The sequence below is a fragment of the Phyllostomus hastatus genome, unplaced genomic scaffold, assembly GCF_019186645.2.
Source record: "Phyllostomus hastatus isolate PE091 unplaced genomic scaffold, TTU_PhHast_1.1 phas_contig_113, whole genome shotgun sequence".
Lineage (NCBI taxonomy): Eukaryota > Metazoa > Chordata > Mammalia > Chiroptera > Phyllostomidae > Phyllostomus > Phyllostomus hastatus.
Genome location: NW_025333530.1, coordinates 4242483 through 4261770, shown reverse-complemented (window position 1 = coordinate 4261770; position 19288 = coordinate 4242483). Strand labels below are relative to the sequence as shown.

At 41.6% G+C, this 19288-nt stretch overlaps 1 protein-coding gene across 3 annotated transcripts in view; it reads left to right on the top strand.

Moving 5' to 3' along the window:
- The first annotated feature begins 239 nt into the window (after positions 1 to 239).
- EXPH5 (exophilin 5) overlaps positions 240 to 19288 on the top strand; it is an 80783-nt gene continuing 61734 nt past the window's right edge. The window contains exon 1 of one of the 3 annotated variants that reach the window (XM_045838174.1): positions 240 to 518. In XM_045838174.1, the coding sequence (XP_045694130.1) occupies positions 400 to 518 (119 nt within the window). In that variant the 5' untranslated portion in view covers positions 240 to 399. Of the gene's footprint in view, positions 519 to 17124; positions 17363 to 18607; positions 18728 to 19288 lie in introns of those variants that run through there. The other 2 variants (XM_045838175.1, XM_045838180.1) reach the window with 2 other exon arrangements.

The following is a 19288-nucleotide window of genomic DNA, read 5'->3' as shown; positions in this document are numbered from 1 at the left end:
TTCTGAGAGCAAACAGCTAAAACAAATACTCTGGAGCCAACTCTTAAGTCTCAGCCTCAATTAACAGCAGCATTCAGCAGGATTGTTAGTTTAACAAACACCTAGGGGATGGGAAAGAAAAGGGGGAAGGGACGATGTAGGACCCGCCCCTTTGGAATGGGATTGGTTCCCTCTCTCCTTTTAGTCTTGCATCTCTGTTGGATAGGTTGAGGCAAACTTGTCATTAAGGTGGTGTCAAAATGAGCCCCGTAGGTGTGGGCTGTTCCTTAAGTTTGAGGGTTTAGATTTTCAAAGGGGCGGACTTATTATTGGTTATGGCATCAACTTTTCTCTATCTTAAAAAATGTCATCGTAACAGGAGGCGCCAAGAAGCTTAAGTGTAGCTAACAACACAGAAAAATGACGAAAGTTCCTCAGGGGTTTGATTTCAGTTTCCTAAACGACGAAGAAGCCAGGAAGATCCTTCAGGTGCTGGAAAGAAATGAAGAGCTACAGAGGGCAGAGAAGGACAGGATCAGGTACAAAACAAATTCTTTCTCTCTTCCCTGGGCCTGCGTCCAGCGGTGGCCCGGGCGTGCGGGGAGGGAGGTGCGGAGTTTTCTCCCGGCACCTATCCGGGGTCTCCCAAGGAGCAACATCGGTCGGGAGTGCACCTGGCCGGGTGAAATCTGCAATGAGTTTTTTTTCCTTAAGGACTCTGGGGTGCCTAGTTGGTGCTTTCTCCACACACAGCATCTCAGAAGGGCTCGCGAGTGAGTCTCAGGTCCCGCAGGGTCGGGTGCGCCCTATCTTCGCCCTCCTGGCGTGCTCTTTGGTGCATTTCCCTAGGAGTGGCTGCCCCACCCCCACTAGGATAGGTGGGTGGGAACCCTGAGCGGGTGTCCAAGCTGGGTTTGGACAAGCCATTCTGTCTCGCTGTGCTCGGTTGCCTCCTGGTCCGTAGCGGGGCGTGTGCCAGACAGGTAAAATGGGACGAGCGCACTGCGTGGAGTGGAGTCTAGGCCCGTGCACACCCACGTACTTGCACAGTTCCTCCAGGTTGTACATCCTCACCCAACATACTCTCCGTTCCAGAGACTTTCTCCACCCAACTCCGACAGTCAGAGAGGCGCAGAAGAGCTGGCTTCTGGTTGGCTGCAAAATGGATCCCACCCCAAGGGCTGGAGCTCCAGAGATTTGCCAAACTGTGTGGAGTAAATCCGGCTGTGGGACTGGGATTCTGGAGTTGCTGGTGATGCTGTAGGGAAGTTGCTTGGGAATTTCACCCTTGACCTTACTATGCAGTGTTGTAGTTACCAGGGAATGGAATCAAGAGTTTACTGCTTGTGATGTAAATTAACCAGTTTTGTTTTTTTCTACTGGGGAAGTGTGGTTAAATCCTGGAATGAATTCAAGGGACTTTCTCACCAGTTCTGGAGTAGACCATCTAAAGCCTTACCCATTTGACTGTGGAAGAGAATTCAGGGCATCTCTCTCAGACCAAATGTGGCATCAACTGGGATTTAGAAAGCTATTTTATTTCTGAGTAATGTTTTTGTTGTTGGTCATGATGGTGGTGATGTGGGTTCTAGGTTTCTACCTCTTTCCAGTGATCCCACTGCCCACCCAGCGATACTCCACATAGGGAAACCCTAGCTGGTCTTTGAAAAAGCAATTAGAATGTATGAGACCTTAAGCCCTGTCTTCTGCACTAGATCTGGCTCTTGTGGGGAGAAGTGAATAATTGAAGTTTGAGGATGTGTATTTCACACCATCACATTCTGCCTTTAGAAAAATATACCCCATCCTCTCCTCAAACAGTGTAAAAGTGTGCCTCATGAACACAGTTTGTCCACACCCACATGCATGTACACACAGATATGTACATGTACTATACACAGGCACACCCAACCTGAAAAGAACTTTAGAACTGCATGCAGTTTGTCTTCAACACATTCCAAAAGGAACAAGAAACTGGTGGCTCTCAGTGTGTGTTCTTGGAAGCACTTCTTGTCTCTGCAGAGGATGGGGCTTCTTGAGTGATCAGATATATGTTTGGGGAAATTGAGGGGAGAATTAGGAACAATCAGAAGGGAGGAAAACTTGCATTTTGAATGTTATCAATGTGGCTTCTCATGAACTATATAGTCTTAGAAGCAGCGCTTTTTATTTTAATTTTCATTTGAGGGAATTTTGACTTTTTACAGTTGACCTGATGCTTGCCTTGTGCTTCTTCTATGTCAGGGTTTGGTGCGCACATCAGCTGACTTTACTGGGAAGTGGAACTACACGTAGGTGGCAAAGGCCATGGGCTGGGCCTTAGCAGAAGGCTACAACACGTTTTCTGACTTCAGGGTACTCATATCCTAATTGGAACACCAATAGAAAAAGCCATGATGCTAAGACAAAATTAATACTCTTAATGATCAAACTATTAAAAATAATTACTCCCCCAAATTTTAAAAGTGTCACCACTTAAATATAAAAATAATTTAAGGAAAGGAGACACTTGGCCCAAATATTCAAGGAAACTATTTCTAGTCTAACAGATTATTTTCCCTGGTTGATTCCTGGGTCCCACTATCAAATACCTGTCACCACATAGCAGTCTGCATGGGATTGTTCTGCTTGCTGACTCCTGTGCATCAGTTTTAATAGCAGGTAATGGCATGCAGAAAACACCTGAGATAATGTGTCAACTTGGCTGCCTCTTTTGCTTATTTTCTTGATATGTATGATCATCATATTTTCCAAATCAACAGCCAGAACACATGACTTATAATTCAAGAGTATTATTTGAGACTCTGGGAGGCCTTTTTACTACATTGAGAAACAGCCTCAAGATCTCTTGGTTAGGATAATAAGGGACCAAATGGGGAAGTTTGGAAAGTTTGCTGGATGAGGGACAACTTATGAGTTCAGTTATATCTATGCTATGCTTGAGAAGTCTACAAGACAACCAAGAAGAAATATTTTAGAGTTAGAAAAATAGAGCTATAGTGTCATGTGGGGCCATATATGTCCAGAGATGGGTGTTTAAATGCATGAGAATAGTTGAGTTCACCATGCAGGAGACTACAGCCCCGTTCATAACAGTGCTCCTGAACACACAGAACTTTCCGCTGGTCTTCCCTCATTGGTACCAGACCTCATCTGGATCCGGCTCACTGACAAAGTATTTGCATTAAATATTATAATGTTTCTAATATATAAAGTTTATTCAAATTTTTAAGAAAAACACTAAGATTCAAACTGATAGGCAAAAGATAGAAACAAATCATTCATGCTAGAAGATATCCAAATAGTAAACAAAACATACAGGAAAATATTCACCCTCACAGTAATTAAGAAATGGAAACTGAAGTAACCTCAAGATACCATGTTGCACCTTTAAAAATAACATAAGAAAAATTATTGTGGAGTTTGAGTGAAAGGGGTAGATTCAGCATATTGTTAGTGATACTGTAAATGGAATACAATCCTTTTGGTGTGCTATACCACAGTACCTATGAAGATATGCCTTACCCTTGACCCATTCACCCAATTCCTGAATAGTTTTCATTAGTAGTAGGTTGAGGTAGAGAGAATAGTCACACCAACATTCATTAAGTCCTGCCTTCTTATATAATAATAGTAATTACTATGATAATAATAACAGTATTTATTGGTCCCTTACTGTACACCAGGGACTGTACTAAACATGTTATCTGTATACAGTTAATTAATCCTCCCAATAACCTCATTAAATACATACTTTAATTTACATCTCACAGAGAAGGAAACAACTTACAAATATTGAGTATCTTATCCAAGTTAAGCAGCAGAGCCAGAATTGAAACCCATTCTATCTCAAAACTATTTTACCCATCAGCATTGAATAATCCTCACAACCATCACTTGGGATGAGTGTCATTATTGACTTTGTATAGAAGAGAAACTGAAATTTAGCAAGGTTAAGAGACTGTACCAAGGTCACACAGTTCATAAGTGGCAGCACTAGAATGTGAATCTAAATCTGTCTGGCTCCAGCCCTGGCTGGTGTTGCTCAGTGGATTGAACACGGGCCTGCAAACCAAAGGGTTGCAGTTCAATTCCCAGTCAGGGCATATGCCTGGGTTGCAGGCCAGGTCCCCAGCAGGGGGCACGTGAGAGGCAACCACACATTGATGTTTCTCTCTCCCTCTCTCTCTCCTTCCCTTCCCCTCTCTCTAAAACTAAATAAATAAACTCTTTAAGAATTTTAAATAAATAAATAAATAGATAGATAAATAAATAAATAAATCTGTCTGTCTCCAAAGCCTATATTTTCCTACTATACCATATTCCCTCCTGAGAAAATAATTTAGTAGAGGAAAAACAAGACATAGAGTCTCAGATATTTATTTCAGTAATACCCATAATAGCTAAACAGTGGGAAATTTCAAATCTCCAACAGAGCACCATCATTACAAAGGGCAATTATGAAGAGATAATTATATCTTACTTACCCAATGTGATATTTTAGTTATATACTGCTGACTACCTTGTTATTGTATAGACACCTCAAACGTTTCATGGGTACAACTGGGGAAATGCAAGTATGACAATGTTCTGTGAAAAAGCAGAACACAAAATAGTGTCTATGTTGTAATTGCACTTTCTTCAGGACATCAGTGATGTGCACCACAACTGGAAGAAAAATGGGCAAAAATCTGTGCTGCTCCTTTAGATTAATCTCTAAGGCTTGATACAGCTTCTGGTACATGGTGAATGTTCAGTGAATGTTTACGCAGGCGAAATCCTGCCTTGACAGCTGGGAGAGGCAGTTTCCTGAACACTGCCAAGGTGGGAAGTCAGACCTGGGGGAGAGGACGTATGGCAGGCCAGGCAGGAATTAATCCTGGGCACATGCCACCTGAGGAGCCTCTGAGAAGGCAGAGGGGAAAGGTAAAGGATTTCATGTCCCAGAGGACAGGGGACAGCAGGGACGGGCAAGGAGCTTGCATGTAATTGGCCTCCAATAAATACTTAAAGGAATTAATAACGTACACTGGCTGAAGTGAGAGACTTCTGCAGTTTGGAGCCTTTCTCCCCATCTCTAACTCTGTTTTCCCTTCCTCTATACTTCAAACATCCTCTGCCCAACCAGACAAGGTTTTTCCTTCCTTTGAACCATGTAACACATTGTAATCTCCACATTATATTTATCTGTTGTGTGAGTGTAAGATTGGTGCTATAGAAATATTTTCAGAGTCAGTTAAAGAGGTAGAAATTGCCACTTAAAACCCATTCTGACAGTTCTGCTTCTTGCCTGATTGTGGAAAGGATTTTTTCCTGGAAGTATTCTCTTAGGCATGAATTCCCAGGCCTTGCACAGTCTGTTGTTCTAGCCACAGAGAAGAAAGATGGCTGAGGATTTGAATCACAATTTATTGATTCTGAAAACTGTCTTGGGGAAATATAACTACCTACCTATCACCCCACTTCCACCCCCCACCCTACCCACCTCCATCTCATAAATGTAACTGAAATGGAAAGTACTAAGGGATTGTAGCCACTAGTCAGCTCACAAAAGAGATGTCAATAAATCAAAAATGTTTACATACAAGATATTACGGAGCCTAAGGTAATCAAGTCGAAAAATGGCATGTCTAGATTTGGACTATCTTTGCTCAATGGTAAGTCTGCAGTTCAGGAGGGTTTTTCCAGAATTTGGTTGTTTGTGAATGATTTACACTAGTGTCCTATAACTCAGTCCTCAGAGGGACTGTGTAAATCAAAGTGAAGTGGTTGGTAGCCAGTGGAAGCTACAGCAGCCTGCAGAGATTAAAAGCCAGATACACAAGTTTCTTGTCTCTCCTAAGCTTTCTGCTTGCTCCCTCCTCTTCCAGCCTGTGAAGTCTGCCTCTGGCTAAGAGATAGACTTTCAAGAAACATCAGATGCCAGACACTGTTGGCCCTGAGGACATAGCAGAAAATAAAAAATGGATTCTGCCCCAGATGGCTTCAGCCTATGAAGTTTTTTGGTTGGTGGTAAATCCTGCAAGATGAAAGTGTTAATATAAAAGTATACAGCTTGTCCTCAAGGAGTTCTGTGTGGCCTGGAGAAGGGATGATGAGAACCACCTGGCCATCACAGGAGTCTCCTAGAGGCTTGAGTGTTCTGTAATGATTAGCGTCATGGATCTCTGAGGTGTCTGCACTTCCCAATGATATCCAATTTAGTCAATTCTTTTAAACCAAGGGGAGATCTTTCTCTCAGACACATTCTCCTGCCTATTTATTCCTGCAGGTTGGTCTCCATAGGCAACACAGGTGGAACTACTATAATATCTTAAGGTTGGGCAAAGTGTTCTTTTTAGGATTTGTGACATTATAACTCTATTAAATATTTTGTTTGTTTTTATCCTCATCCTAATCTGATAAGGCAAGCATTTTTATCTTTTACAAAAGCTAATGGCAACAACAGTAATAATAGCTAATACTTGTTGAGCACTTGCCTCCAACTGTGGATCAAACCTGCAACGTAGGTATGTACCCTAACAATAGATCGAACCCGCAAACTTTTGCTGCATAGGACAACACTCCAGTCAGCTGAGTCACCTGGCCAGGGCCTCTGTGATGAACTAGTTATGTGCATTATCTCTTTCAATCCTCAACAACTTAGTGAGTTAAGGGATTTTAAAAATCTCCATTCTACAGAGGAAGCTTAGAGAAGATAAGTAACTTGATTGAGATAATGCTGCTAGGAAGTATTGGGTTTGTGGGCTCCATTGACACTTAATCTCTGTACCTCCCACCATGAAGTACAAAGAGTCAAAGTGATTATTCTCACTTTGCCCCTCTAGCTTGTAACAGAACCAACACTGACCTCATTTCACTTTAAAAGACTTGCTATTTCCACTGACCATGAAATAATAAAAAATATGATGACCATTTCTTTTGATAATAAAGAAATGCAAAAATGTTTGTCTTTTTAACCTTTATAAATAAGACTTCAAAAATAATTTGTTCTAAAAATACCCAAATATTCATCTGCTCTTTTCTTTATAATGTTTTATATATTAGTAATATTAATGTATTTGTAACTCAGCTGGTTTCTGTATATCAATCCTGAATTCCTTATAGTCAAGGATTGACTAAGGGATGGAGCGAGGGCCTCACATACCTAGTAGGTACTCAAGTCCTAATTAAATGAACCTTAACTTACTTCTGTGAGGAAATACAAGGTAAGGAAATGAAAGATTTCCTTACAAAGTAAGGAAAAGGAGAAACCACATGAAGGACAAACAAGTTCAGGTTAAGGTTAGCCAGAAAATATTTTTCTTTCTGTTACCATACTTTGCTCTCAAAACCAAGAACCAGCCTACTAAGAGCCTAGCTGTGGCAATTTGAGTGTTTTTCTGCAGTTATTTGCACAGGCTGTGATATTTGAGAGCCACAGGCTCACCTTCATCATCTTCTGAGGAATGTTTCCTTATTGGCATTGCCAATGGCCCTATTTAAAGGTTGTGCTTAAAATATCACCTTAGCTTACCACAGGCACCAGCTTCCTCATTCCACTGTGTGTTAGACTTTCCAATAATGAAAGAGGAAAATGGGGGCTACAGTGACCAAATTCCCCATTCCCCAAAGAAATGTGTTTTATATTTAAAGAAGTTTGCCTTGGTTTCAACTTTAAAACAATGCATTTGACAGCAGTTGAGGGAGGAAGAGGGCTGCAGGGAGGTCGGGGGTGGATACTGACCTGGCAAGCACTTCTCTGCTCTCCAGATCTGCTCTCCAGGTGTCAGCAGGGGGGCCTGCTCCCTCTGAAGACACCTGGGAAGAATCTGTTCGGGGCATCTCTCCTAGCTTCTGGCAGTTCCTTGGCTGTGGCAATGTACCCCCAGTTTTCACATAACACTCTTCCTGTGTGGGTGTCTGCGTCCAAATTTCCCTTTTTTATAAGAACACCAGTCCTGTTGGATTAGAACCCATCCTGATGACCTCATTTTAAGTTGATTACTTCTGTAAAGACCCTGTCTCCAAATAAATTCATATTTGGAGGAACTGGGGGGTAGGATTCCAATATGTATATTAAATATTTATCTGGAGGATACAGTTTAACCTTTAGGAGTAAGGTTGGTTCAATAGTTTAAAATAAATTACTGCAAGCCATTATATCAATAGTCTAAAGAAGAAAAACACATGATCACATCAATTGATGAGAAAAAGTATTTAACAGAATCCAACATGCATTCATAATAAAAATTTTCAGCAAGGAAGAAATGGAACCTGATCAAATTCATCTACAAAATGACTTACAGCCAACATTGCACCAATGGTGAAAGACTGAATGCTTTCCCCCAAGATCAGAAACAAGGCAATCTCACTCCTCCTCATTGAGGTCCTCACAAGTGTTAGGCAAGGTAAAGAAATAAAAGGCATACATATCAGAAAGGAAGAAGTAAAACTGTTCCTATGACTATCTGCAAAGAAAATCCCCCAAGAAAATCTACTAAAAAAAAAAAATCCTAGAACTAATCAGTAAACTTAGCAAGGTAGTAGAATACAAAATCAATACACAAAAATCTATTGTGTTTCCACATACAAGCTATGAACAATTAGAAATCTGAATTTTAAATTTTTATGGAAAACAAAAGAACTGAATAGACAAAATGGTTTTGAAAAAGAAGAGTAAAATTGGAAGACTCACACTACTTGATTTTAAGACTTCCTATAAAGTTAAGATAGTACAGTGCTTGTGGAGGGAAACATATATAGATTAATGGAACAGAATTTAGTCCAGAAAGAGATCCCAAAAATGTAGCCAACTGATTTTATAAAAGGTAGAAAGGCAATTCAAGGAAGGTTAGACCTTTCAACAAATGGCATTAGGATAAGGGGGCACAAGGCTAGAAACATTTTCATCACCCCAAAATAAAACGCATTAAATAATGACTCTCCATTCCTGCCTTTCCCCAATTGCTGGTTATTACCAATCTGCTTTCTGTCTCTATGGATTTACCTATTCTGGATGTTTCCTATAAATGGAATCATATGAACGTAACCTTTCAGTGTGCTTTACTTAGCATAATGCTTTTGAGGTTACCCACCTTGCAGCATGGTTTCGTTCTTTTTTTTATGATTGAATGATATTCTATTGTATGTAGGTACCACAATTTGTTTATCCATTCTTCTGCTGATGAACATTTGGGTTGTTTCCATCTTTTGGCTATTGTGTATAGTGCTGCCACTAACATTCATTTACAGGATTTGAGTTTCCTTTGGGTATATACCCAGGAGTGGAATTACTGTGACATTTGGTAATTCTGTTTCACTCTTTAGGAACCAGTAAACTACCCATATTCACTTTATACATGTGTGGTTATACTGTGTATATTTTTATTTATTTATGTAATATCTAACATAAAAATTATCTTTCAAACTGACTTATAGTCAACATTATTTGTGGCTGCATACTATATTCTACTGTTCATATTTTATAATTTAGTTAACCATTCCAGTAGTTTAGCTTTGATTTTTTATGATTTCTTTCCTTTGCTTTGTATTGCTATGCTAAGTAACCTGTGACAAACCTTTGTGTTTACATCCTTAATTCAACTTCATTTATCTCCTTAGGGTAAAATCCACAAAGTGAAATCATTAGTTTATAATGCAAGTATTTTCTAAATTCTTGTCACCAAATTGTTTTCCAAAATATTTTCTACCAAACTGCACCTTACCTGGCCACACAGGAGGCCTCCTATTCTACCATACCCTTCTCAACACCTGGTGGTTTTATTGCTTTTTAAAAGTCTTTACTTACTAATTTTGTAGGCAAAAGGTTCTTATACTTCATTTAATTTCTAACAATGGTTATAATGACCTTGACCTTTTCTCATATGTTTACTATTCATTTATATTTCATGATTTATGAATTGCCTATTCATATCTTTGCCCATTTATGTTTAAAGATTTGTATTTGGAATGCTTCTTGTCACAAATAACAGTTAAACCATGGCTTTTACAAATTGGGGACAAACTTTTCTGACATAAAAAGACCTCTGGAAGTAGGCCATTGCAAGCTGGTTTAGTGGCTTAGGCATGTCAGCATGATATATTTGGCGATGCAAGACATCTGCAGCTCCTCGGAACATCACATCTATGTTCAAGGCAAGAAGAGAGGGGACAGGGTTGAGCCAACTGCATCTGTCCCTCTTATCACTGAAGTAATAGCTTCCCCAGGTGCCATCCCAATAGATTTCCCTTTATTTTTCATTGACCAGAACCAGGTCATAAGGCTACCCTTGCCTGCAAGGGAATCGAGAAATAAAGGAATGAATTCACATGTTATGCTTAGACCAACCATGATCTGCCCCCTGGAACTGAACACTTTGGTGCCCAAGACAAAACCAGGAAGGAACGGAACCTGGAGGGAGTGGATTCTAGAATGCACCCAACGCTGACACAGAGGCTCAATGTGTGTTTTTTTTTCTTATTGATTTGTATGTTTCCTTATACACTAAGGAAACTGACTTTTGTCCTGTTGACTACAATATATTTTCTAGTTTTCAATTGTATGTAACTTCTCTTTCTCTGAAAATAGAAGGGATTTTTCCCTATTTTTTCTGTAATAAAATGTACCAGGTTTTAAAGATTTTGGGAGGTTTATAAGATTAAAAAGTTTTCCTATCTAGAGATTAGATCAACATTCACCTCCAGTTTTTAAAATCTTTAAACATTTTTTAAATTTTTTATTGATCCAATATATATTTATCTATAATGTTTACAGATAACATAAGGTATAGATAATTATATAAATTACTTTTTCAAATAGCTAGCAAATTGTCCTGGTACTATTTAATTCTACCTGCTTCTAAGCCCCATGATTATTCCTTGTAGAGAAAGACCTTTGAACAACCAAACAATGACGACAAAGAGCTGATGAAGCAAATGCTACAGCATCAGCTTTCATGAAACCTAAGAAGGAAGTTGTAGAGAAAGGCTTTTTGTACAGAGAAATGTGATTATTTGGTATACATATATAATTGCACGTAGTTAGTGGATCGTGTTTCCATTTCCTTCTTCCCACGTCCTATGCCAGGTGGCAAACCCAACAGAGGGTAGACCATCCATCTTGACATCTCCATCAGGGGACTTGGTTGTCATTTAGATCTGGTTCTTTTGCTATTCAAATTAATGCCCTGTTGGTGTGGTATAAGTTTTTAACGTATAACAAAATTAATGTGCTTTAAGAATTACTTAGTCACAAAGATAAGCAATTAACAAGATTACTAGACATACAAACAAGCAAAATAAATGCCTCACATGTCAATTTAATGTTTACTCTCACAGGGGAATTGGGAAAGCTCTTTAGGAGACCATTGTCTGCATATCAGTCAAGGTCCCACCAGGAAAACAGAAACTACTCATTATTTTTTTTAAAAAAAGAATGCATCGCAATGAATTGGTTACATGGTAATAAAAAGAGGCAGAGAAACAATTGGGACAGTGAGCAAACCAGAGATTGACAGCAGCAGGAGGCCTGGAGTGTGCTGGTAGCAGGCTCCGCTGGAGAAAAAGTCTTGATTTGTAGCATGGGCCAATTTGAAGCTAGCGATAGTTTAACAACCAGTTTGCAAAATTCCTAAATGTTTAACAACCTGCTCTTGTGAGTCAGTACGAGCCAGCTCTAGCACACCACCGGATGGAAAGGAAAAGGGAGCAGGTGGTGTTATCCAAGCCCACAGGCTGGGATCCCCTAAGAGAAACTGGCTGAGGATTTGGAGATGTGGGAGAGACGATCACTGCCAAGAAGTTCTACACAAGACAGGGGAGGAGGACAGACACTCTGGCTTTTCCCTTCTTGCCCTCCAGTCTCCTGGCAGTACCTGACTGCAGACAGCTGGAAGCAGTTGACCAGGACTTGGAGCCTAAAAAATGCAGCTTTAGGGGTGTCTCCCAGCAGGGCAGAGCAGAGCAGGGGAAAGACAATTTCTTGTCCTCTTCTTTTCTCTTCCATCCTGTTGTCCTTTTTTATCATCCTTTAGATTCTACATTTTCTCACTGCCTTATATTGCTAAGGCTGTGCTTTCCTGCCAGAAAATTCTCCTGAGTTTTCCTTCCCTTTATCCTACACTGCTGTTCATGCCCATTCTATGCTCTTTTACAGCTTCTCTTTTGCTTCTTCACCTTTATGGAGTTGTTCTGTTATGTTCTTGCTTCTTTGTGCTATTCCTTCTCCCAGCCTTTCTGGATATTCTCCTATGTAGTCTCCATCATGCTCGAGTGAGCCAGGGTTTTGTGTCACTCAGGGCACTCAGGGAAAGTCACTCAGGAAAAGTCACTGAGGGCACCATTGGTGGAGAGCTTTGCAGAAAGGATGCACATGGACTGAAACTGGAATTTGAAGGACTTGGGGAATCAAGATGGCTTGAGGGAACAGCTACTCACTCAGCTTGCATGTCACAGCCCACACTGTCCTCCCAGGGTGCCTTTGATTTCTTCTCATGGTATTGCTGCATTCTTCAATTGGCCAATTCATTCATGTGGTCCAGATTCTGATGCTCATGGCTGTCCGTGCCAGGTCACCTGATGCATCTCTGGCTCACCTGTGGTTGGGCTGCCCTAGAGCCAGGCATCCAATCTGTAGCACTGCATGGGGGCTGGGTTTTTAAGCAGTGACTATAACCTGTCCAACTCATCTAAAGGTGATGTAATGGCGTGGCAGGCACTGGGATTTACCTGTCCCAGATGGGGTTGCACTGGCCTTCACATACGTACTCTGTTTCTCCCCTTTCTGTGCCTACCTGTGCACTAGGATACATTTGGTGTGTTTTCCTGCCTTCAGTGATTACAGGTTTTGGCCCACAGACTCTGCTAAGACAGAGATTCTCAAACCTGGCTGAAATGACCACTGTCTGGAAAACTCTCAAAACCACCAATACCAGGCCCCACTGTACATTCCGGCTTAATTGGTCTGTGATCAGGTTTGGCATGGGCATTTTTTATAAGCTCCCCAGATGATCCTAAAGTGTGCTGAGGGATCCCATCCTGGCTGCCTGAACACTGGGCATTTGGCACTGACTTTCTGTCACATCTTTCCTACATTCCATGCCTTTCCATGAGTTTAGGGATGGTTGATTTCTCAGGAAACCCTGTGGTTTGGCAGGGAAAAGCTTGGCATCCTAGCAAAGACCAATCTAGAAGGTTACACCTCACACAAATGTAATATACCTTGTTTCTAGTACTTTCCCACTTAAAAATTGCTTTGTAGGATCAAAAGGACCTTCTGTCCCTGGAGCTATTTAGTCTGGCAACTAGAAGAATTGCTTTTTACTTTTTGTTGTTTTTATTTTGTTTTATTGCCCACTAAGTATGTGTTACTCATAAACACAAGTGCTGTAACATCCATGAGCTGATTAGATCAGGACTGGTGAATTTACTTCCTTAAACCCAACTATAATCATGGTTTCTTCACACTGGCTGTTGAGTGGTTATGTTCAATGTGAAAAAACAGGAAATAGCTCAAGAAAGGCAACATGGAAGGTCAGAGAGTTTCTGAAAGGCTAAAACGGCCTGATTTCAATCCAAATTGGCCAAAAGAAAGAGGAATTAGGTCTCGATCTCTCTCTCTCTTTCCCTCTGTCTATCTCTCTCCTGATTCAGGAATACTTGACTGGTAACTTATTAAATATATGTAATACTTATACGTAAACCTACCATGCTCACTTGATCCCCCCTAATATCTTTTAAGGTAGATACCATTATCCTCCTTTTTTCAAGACGAGATATGATCTTTATATTTCTCTTTCCCCAAAGAGCCTTAAGACCATAGTAACACCCAGGTGTGGACCTGGGACTAGAACACAGGATTCCAACTGTCCCTTGTGGCACTGGTGCAGCATGGCCTGTGGCTCTACAGGTGAAGTGATCCAGACACAGGGCAATGGACCTGTGTGCAAACGTGTAGGGTCAAAAGGAAGTTAATACCTTAGCTTTAAGGGAGTTAAATAGCAACGAGTGATTGGGCAGAGGTAGTGTTACAGAACCCTGCCAGTGCTGTTCCGGAACAGCTGTGGGGTTCGATTGTCTGCCGCCAAGAAGTGTGACTCCCAATGCAAGAGTTTGATGAAAAAGGAAAGGGGTTGTTTGTTTAAAGGTTGTACAGATTTAAAATGATGGCAGATTTCTGCTGTTAAGTCCTGCTCCTTTTAAAACACCCCAAAACACATAATCCTGCCCCCAAACCAGGCCAGTTTCAGAATGCACCACTCAGAGGCACCATCTTTCAGAAAAGCAGAAGTCTGCAACTCAGCATTCATGGCAGGAACCCCCTCCCTGCCGTCAGTGGGCTTGCTGCTCCTCAGACCCTCAGTGAATGTCCTAGAGGTGCTGCTGTGATACAGGTCGGAGGGATCATGGGGCAGAGGGACCTTAAAGACAGAATCCTCAGAGGCTTCCAGACAACCTAAGGAACATTTTGTGGGTTTTAATTAAATCCCCTAAACAGCCAGCATTTTAATTTAGATTGTGTTAGTGCCCAGAGGGCAACACAAGTTTTTTGGTTGGTTTGTTTTGTCTTTTATTTTTAGGCCTTTAAACGGAACATTTTACAGCCTATTTTAAAAATGGTCATCATGTATTTTACTTGTAGCTCTCTTCCTTTCTTCCAGATGCTGTTTAGGTATATAAAAATGACTTTTGGGACTATGCATATTTGAATGTAGGTCTAAGTTGTTGGCTGAATCACTGCATTTGCACTTGAGCTTGCACTTTGCAGTTCCCCTTCAGAATCACCAAAGGCCAAGTTAAGAACTTGGCTTGCTGAAAATTGTCCCCTGAGCATATTGGTGCTTCACTCCTCAGAACAGAAAGCACTGGGACTCAGCTGCTCAGGGACTTCTGAAAATGACCTTTCCCATGGAGAATATGTCAGGGAGGGGCTAGCCCCTGGTCTGCTACTTGCTGGTGCCTCTTCCTCCTTAAAGATATGTGCCTTCCCTATTCTCAGCCAACCCCAAACCCGCACCCTACCAAAATGCATTCTTAGTTATAGGTTATGCTATAGCACCGGCTCCACTGAAGGCAACTGGAAGACCAATAAATTAGGTCATGTCTGTCCACAGATGTTTAATTGCTTTGCCAATGTCATCCAGGCAAAGCTCTTAAAAAGGTTTATGAGTAACATATTCCCTCCAGGGTAGCTATCTCCACCTTCAAAGCCACACTGGACCCACCCTCGCCTAGTTCTACCTAGCGCTGTACACACCCAGTTTTACTGAGCTCTGGCTCCAGTTTCTTCCCCAGCTTTGCTTCACTTCCCCCAGATGTCAACTTGCAACACCTCTTCCGGGGTCTCTTACGGCGAGGGGGATCATGGGAACAAAGTGATATATAAATGTCATTTTTTATTATAAACAGCTTGCATGTGCCTAAAAAACAAGTGGTGTCAATGCCACAATTTCCAAATAGTGCTCCAAAACAACAATTACGGTTTGATTATTAAAGTGACTAAAATGCTTTTCTGCTCTCAGTTCATCTCTGAGGGCTAAAGGCACACAGGTGGCAAGTTCCTAAGGATGGAAATTTCTATGCTTGTAGGGGCCTGTGTTTCTTGGGAAGGTAAGCCAGGTCTCCCATACTCCTTGGGCTTGAATCTGCCTTCTTTCCCGGGAGGCAGGTAGTCATCAGTCAACTATCAAAATTAAGTGTTGGGAGGAGCTTTGCCATTTCACCTCTTTCTTGTGGAGCTGCCAGATATGATGAGCTTCTCCACTTGCAGCATTACACAATCATCTTTGGACCCTTTGGCCTTGGACCCTCCTCACAGCACCTCACAGCATCTCACAGCATCAGGGGTCAGACTCTGGGTGCTTCTGTGTTCCTCTTTAGAGCAAGAGCTCCACAGGATAGAATTTTTGTTTTTCTCTATCATGATTTAACAACCTTTCTTTCTTGATGTTTAAACATCAAACACTCATTCATTCAGCAGATATATTGAGATCCTACTGTGAACCTAGTACCAGAGATACAAAAAATGCTCTGTACAATCCCTCAGTGTAGTGAGGGAGATGGATTTAGAAAGAGTACATTCACCAAAATGTAACAGATGTTAAGAGAGTTATGCACAGGGATACAGAGGTCATTTAATTCTACATGAGGTATTAGGGAAGGCTCACTGGAGGATATGATGCCTGAACTAAGTCTTGAACGAGGTGTGGGGTGAATAAAGATGGGAAGGGCATTCCAAGTGGAGTGAACAGTGTTAGGTAAGGCACAACAATATGAAAGACTAAAGTGGAGCAGTGGGTATCACTAGAAGACAAAGTGAGAGGCAGTGATGGACAGGGGAGAGAGCCTGATACAAACTGGAGGCTAAGCAGAGCTGTTGAGATACTTAGAGCAACAGAGTGACAACATCAGCTTTGCTTCTTAGGTGGGCAGCTCTGGGTAAAGGGTTAAGCCTGTATTTAAAATATATATATATACACACACACACATATATATACACACACACACACACACACACATATATATGTTTAGGGACCTTAGCTGAAGATGAAGAGAAGGGAATCAATTCAAGAAATATATAGAAAGTAAAATTAGCAGGACTTGGTGGCTGATTGGCTGAAGGAGGGAGAAAGGAGAGTTCATATGAAGTCTGGTTCTGGCTTTGATGTTTTTGGCATTTGACCTACTGTTTACACTGAAACTGGTGAATTCAAGTGAACTCTACACTTTGAGTCCAAAGTGAATGAGGTAATATTTCTGAATATTAAAGGTATTAATTCCCATCAACTTCTGAATATTTAGATACATTATCTCTTGACAAATGTGGTTTCTTGGCAATTAAGTTCAAGTCTTAGACCTGTGACCAGGATTGGGGGTGAAGAGAACAGTGGGCAGATTTCAAAGCAGAATTCTGGCAAGGGAGAAACTTGTTCCGAGAAGCTGAAAGTATCAGAGGGACTGATTGGCCCACAGGGACACCACCTGGGCAAGCTGAGGTGAACAGCCTGCCAGATAGCAGGTGCTCAGCCAATCAGAGCAACTGCAGATGGTTTTATTTCCTCCCCTTCAGCTTTGGAATTAGGTAACAGCTTTATCTGTCCCTTTTTCTAAGCAAAAATAAGTAGGACCAACTGATCATTGAAACACCCTTTTCCCCCTTAAAAAGAAAGAAAAAAACCAAGGCATTTCAAGTGGCTGCTTCTCTCTGTCAAGTAGCAGCAAGCCAGCTTTTCAGCAGCACCCTCCTCTTGGGACCAGGGTCAGCAGCAGTGTTCCCCCTTCAGCAAGTGAGGGATTCTCTCTCTTTGCTGTTCCCTGCTTAGAGCACTGGAGATCTGGGTTTAGAAGCTTGTCCGGTGTCACTGAGGACAGAGGCAAAGCCATTGTTCTACCCAGCACTCACCAGGTAAGCTGCTGTGCACCGAGATGAAGCCCTTGGCAGATTGTTTGATTCTGCTATCCTAGAATTTGCTTGAATATGTTGAATGCACACCTCTGGGTTCAAAGCAGCAAGGCTGAGAATCTTATCTTCAGCAAGCATAATGATAAATGAAAAAGTACCCCTTTCCAAGTTTATCATGATGGGAGTTAAATAAATTCCAGCTTCTTTGGGGGATTAACATTAGGGATATTTTCATTTGTTTTAAAATAAGAAATACTTGACAAATTTTTTTGAAGTCCTACTATTTGTATGGGCTATACAATCTGCTATGATAAATGCAAAGTGTAGAACTCAAGAAATTAATAATCTGTTTGGGTAGATAAGGCATGAAAATTTAATATTATTATAAGGCTGCACATGAGTGGCATAGACAGTAGGTTCTTAGAGTGAAAAAATATGGATATAAAGTGAAATTATTAGGAAAGTCTTCAGAAAGAGGCTGGCCTTGAAGGGTAATTGGATGTAGATAAGTGGAAGGTGAATAAGGGGAGAATTGTAAAGGGGTGCAGAGAATAAGACCCCTGAAAACAGGAGAACAACTCCCACAACCCTTGACTGGAGAAAGGGAGGAATGGATGGTACAGCATTTGAGATACATTGCATAACAATGGCAAGTTAGTAGCATGCAGTCCTGAAGAGAGGAGGGCTGACGCCCAGGGTGAATTGTGTGCCTCACTCAGTGTGAGAATGCTCAGGGACTCCTAACATAGCCTGGGGGAAGGGGTGGAGTTGGGGGGAGGCTCAGACAGCACCTGCAGGAGAAGCAGAGGTTGGATGGCCACCCATGTATTGCTGGGAACTTTTGCACTGACTAAAGATGGCAGCCAAAAGAAGGCAAAAGACTGGGGAACTGGCAAAACTGGCACATCATAGAGGGTGCCAGATATGAGGTCACACAGGAAGTTCCAAGCTGAGCCTTTAAATAAGGGTGGGCTGAAAGAGAAGAGGACCACCATGAGATTTGGAGTAAGAGAGGTCAGTGGGGAGGTCTGAAAGCCAGAGAGGGAGGGACCCACAGGGAGGGTCCTGTGCATCTCAGTGCACAGCAGCTTACCTGGTGGGTGCTGGGTAGAACAATGGCTTTGCCTCTGTCCTCAGTGACACCGGACAAGCTTCTAAACCCAGATCTCCAGTGCCCTAAGCAGGGCACAGCAAAGAGAGAGAATCCCTCACTTGCTGAGGGTAGTGAGAGGAGATCTAACTGGAGAAGGTGGCAGAGCTGACGGAGCTGCGCAGGACCTGCCTAGCCACTTGGATTTGTCAGGGATGCTTGGAGCTGAACTGTGACCAGGAATGCTGAGCTGCAGACTTCTGCTTTTCTGAAAAATGGTACCTCTGAGTGGCATATTATGAAACTGCCCTGGTTTAGCAAAGAGAGGCAGGACTACATGTTTCTAGGTGTTTTTAAAGGGAATGGGACTTAACGGCAGAAATATGCCATTATTCTAAATTTGTATAACCTTTATTTTTAAGTATTTTTATTGATTATGCTATTACAGTTTTCCCAATTTTCCCCCCTTTATCACCTCTCCGCCCTGTCCCCCAACCCTCCAGCATCCCCCTACCTTAGTTCATGTCCATTGGTTGTACATATAAGTTCTTTGAGTCCTCTGTTTCCTATACCATTTTTATCTCTCCCTGTCTATATTGTGCCTACTAATTGTACATCTTCTTCCCTGTACCTTTCCCCCATGTTCTTCCCCTCCCACTCCCCACTGAAATCCCTCTATGTGATGTCCATTTCTCTGATTCTGTTCCTGTTCCAGTTGTTTGCTTAGTTTTTGTTTTCATTGTTTTTCTTTTCTTTTAGGTTCATTTGTTGATAGTTGTGAGTTTGTTGTCATTTTACTGTTCATATTTTTTATCTTCTTTTTCTTAGCTAAGTCCCTT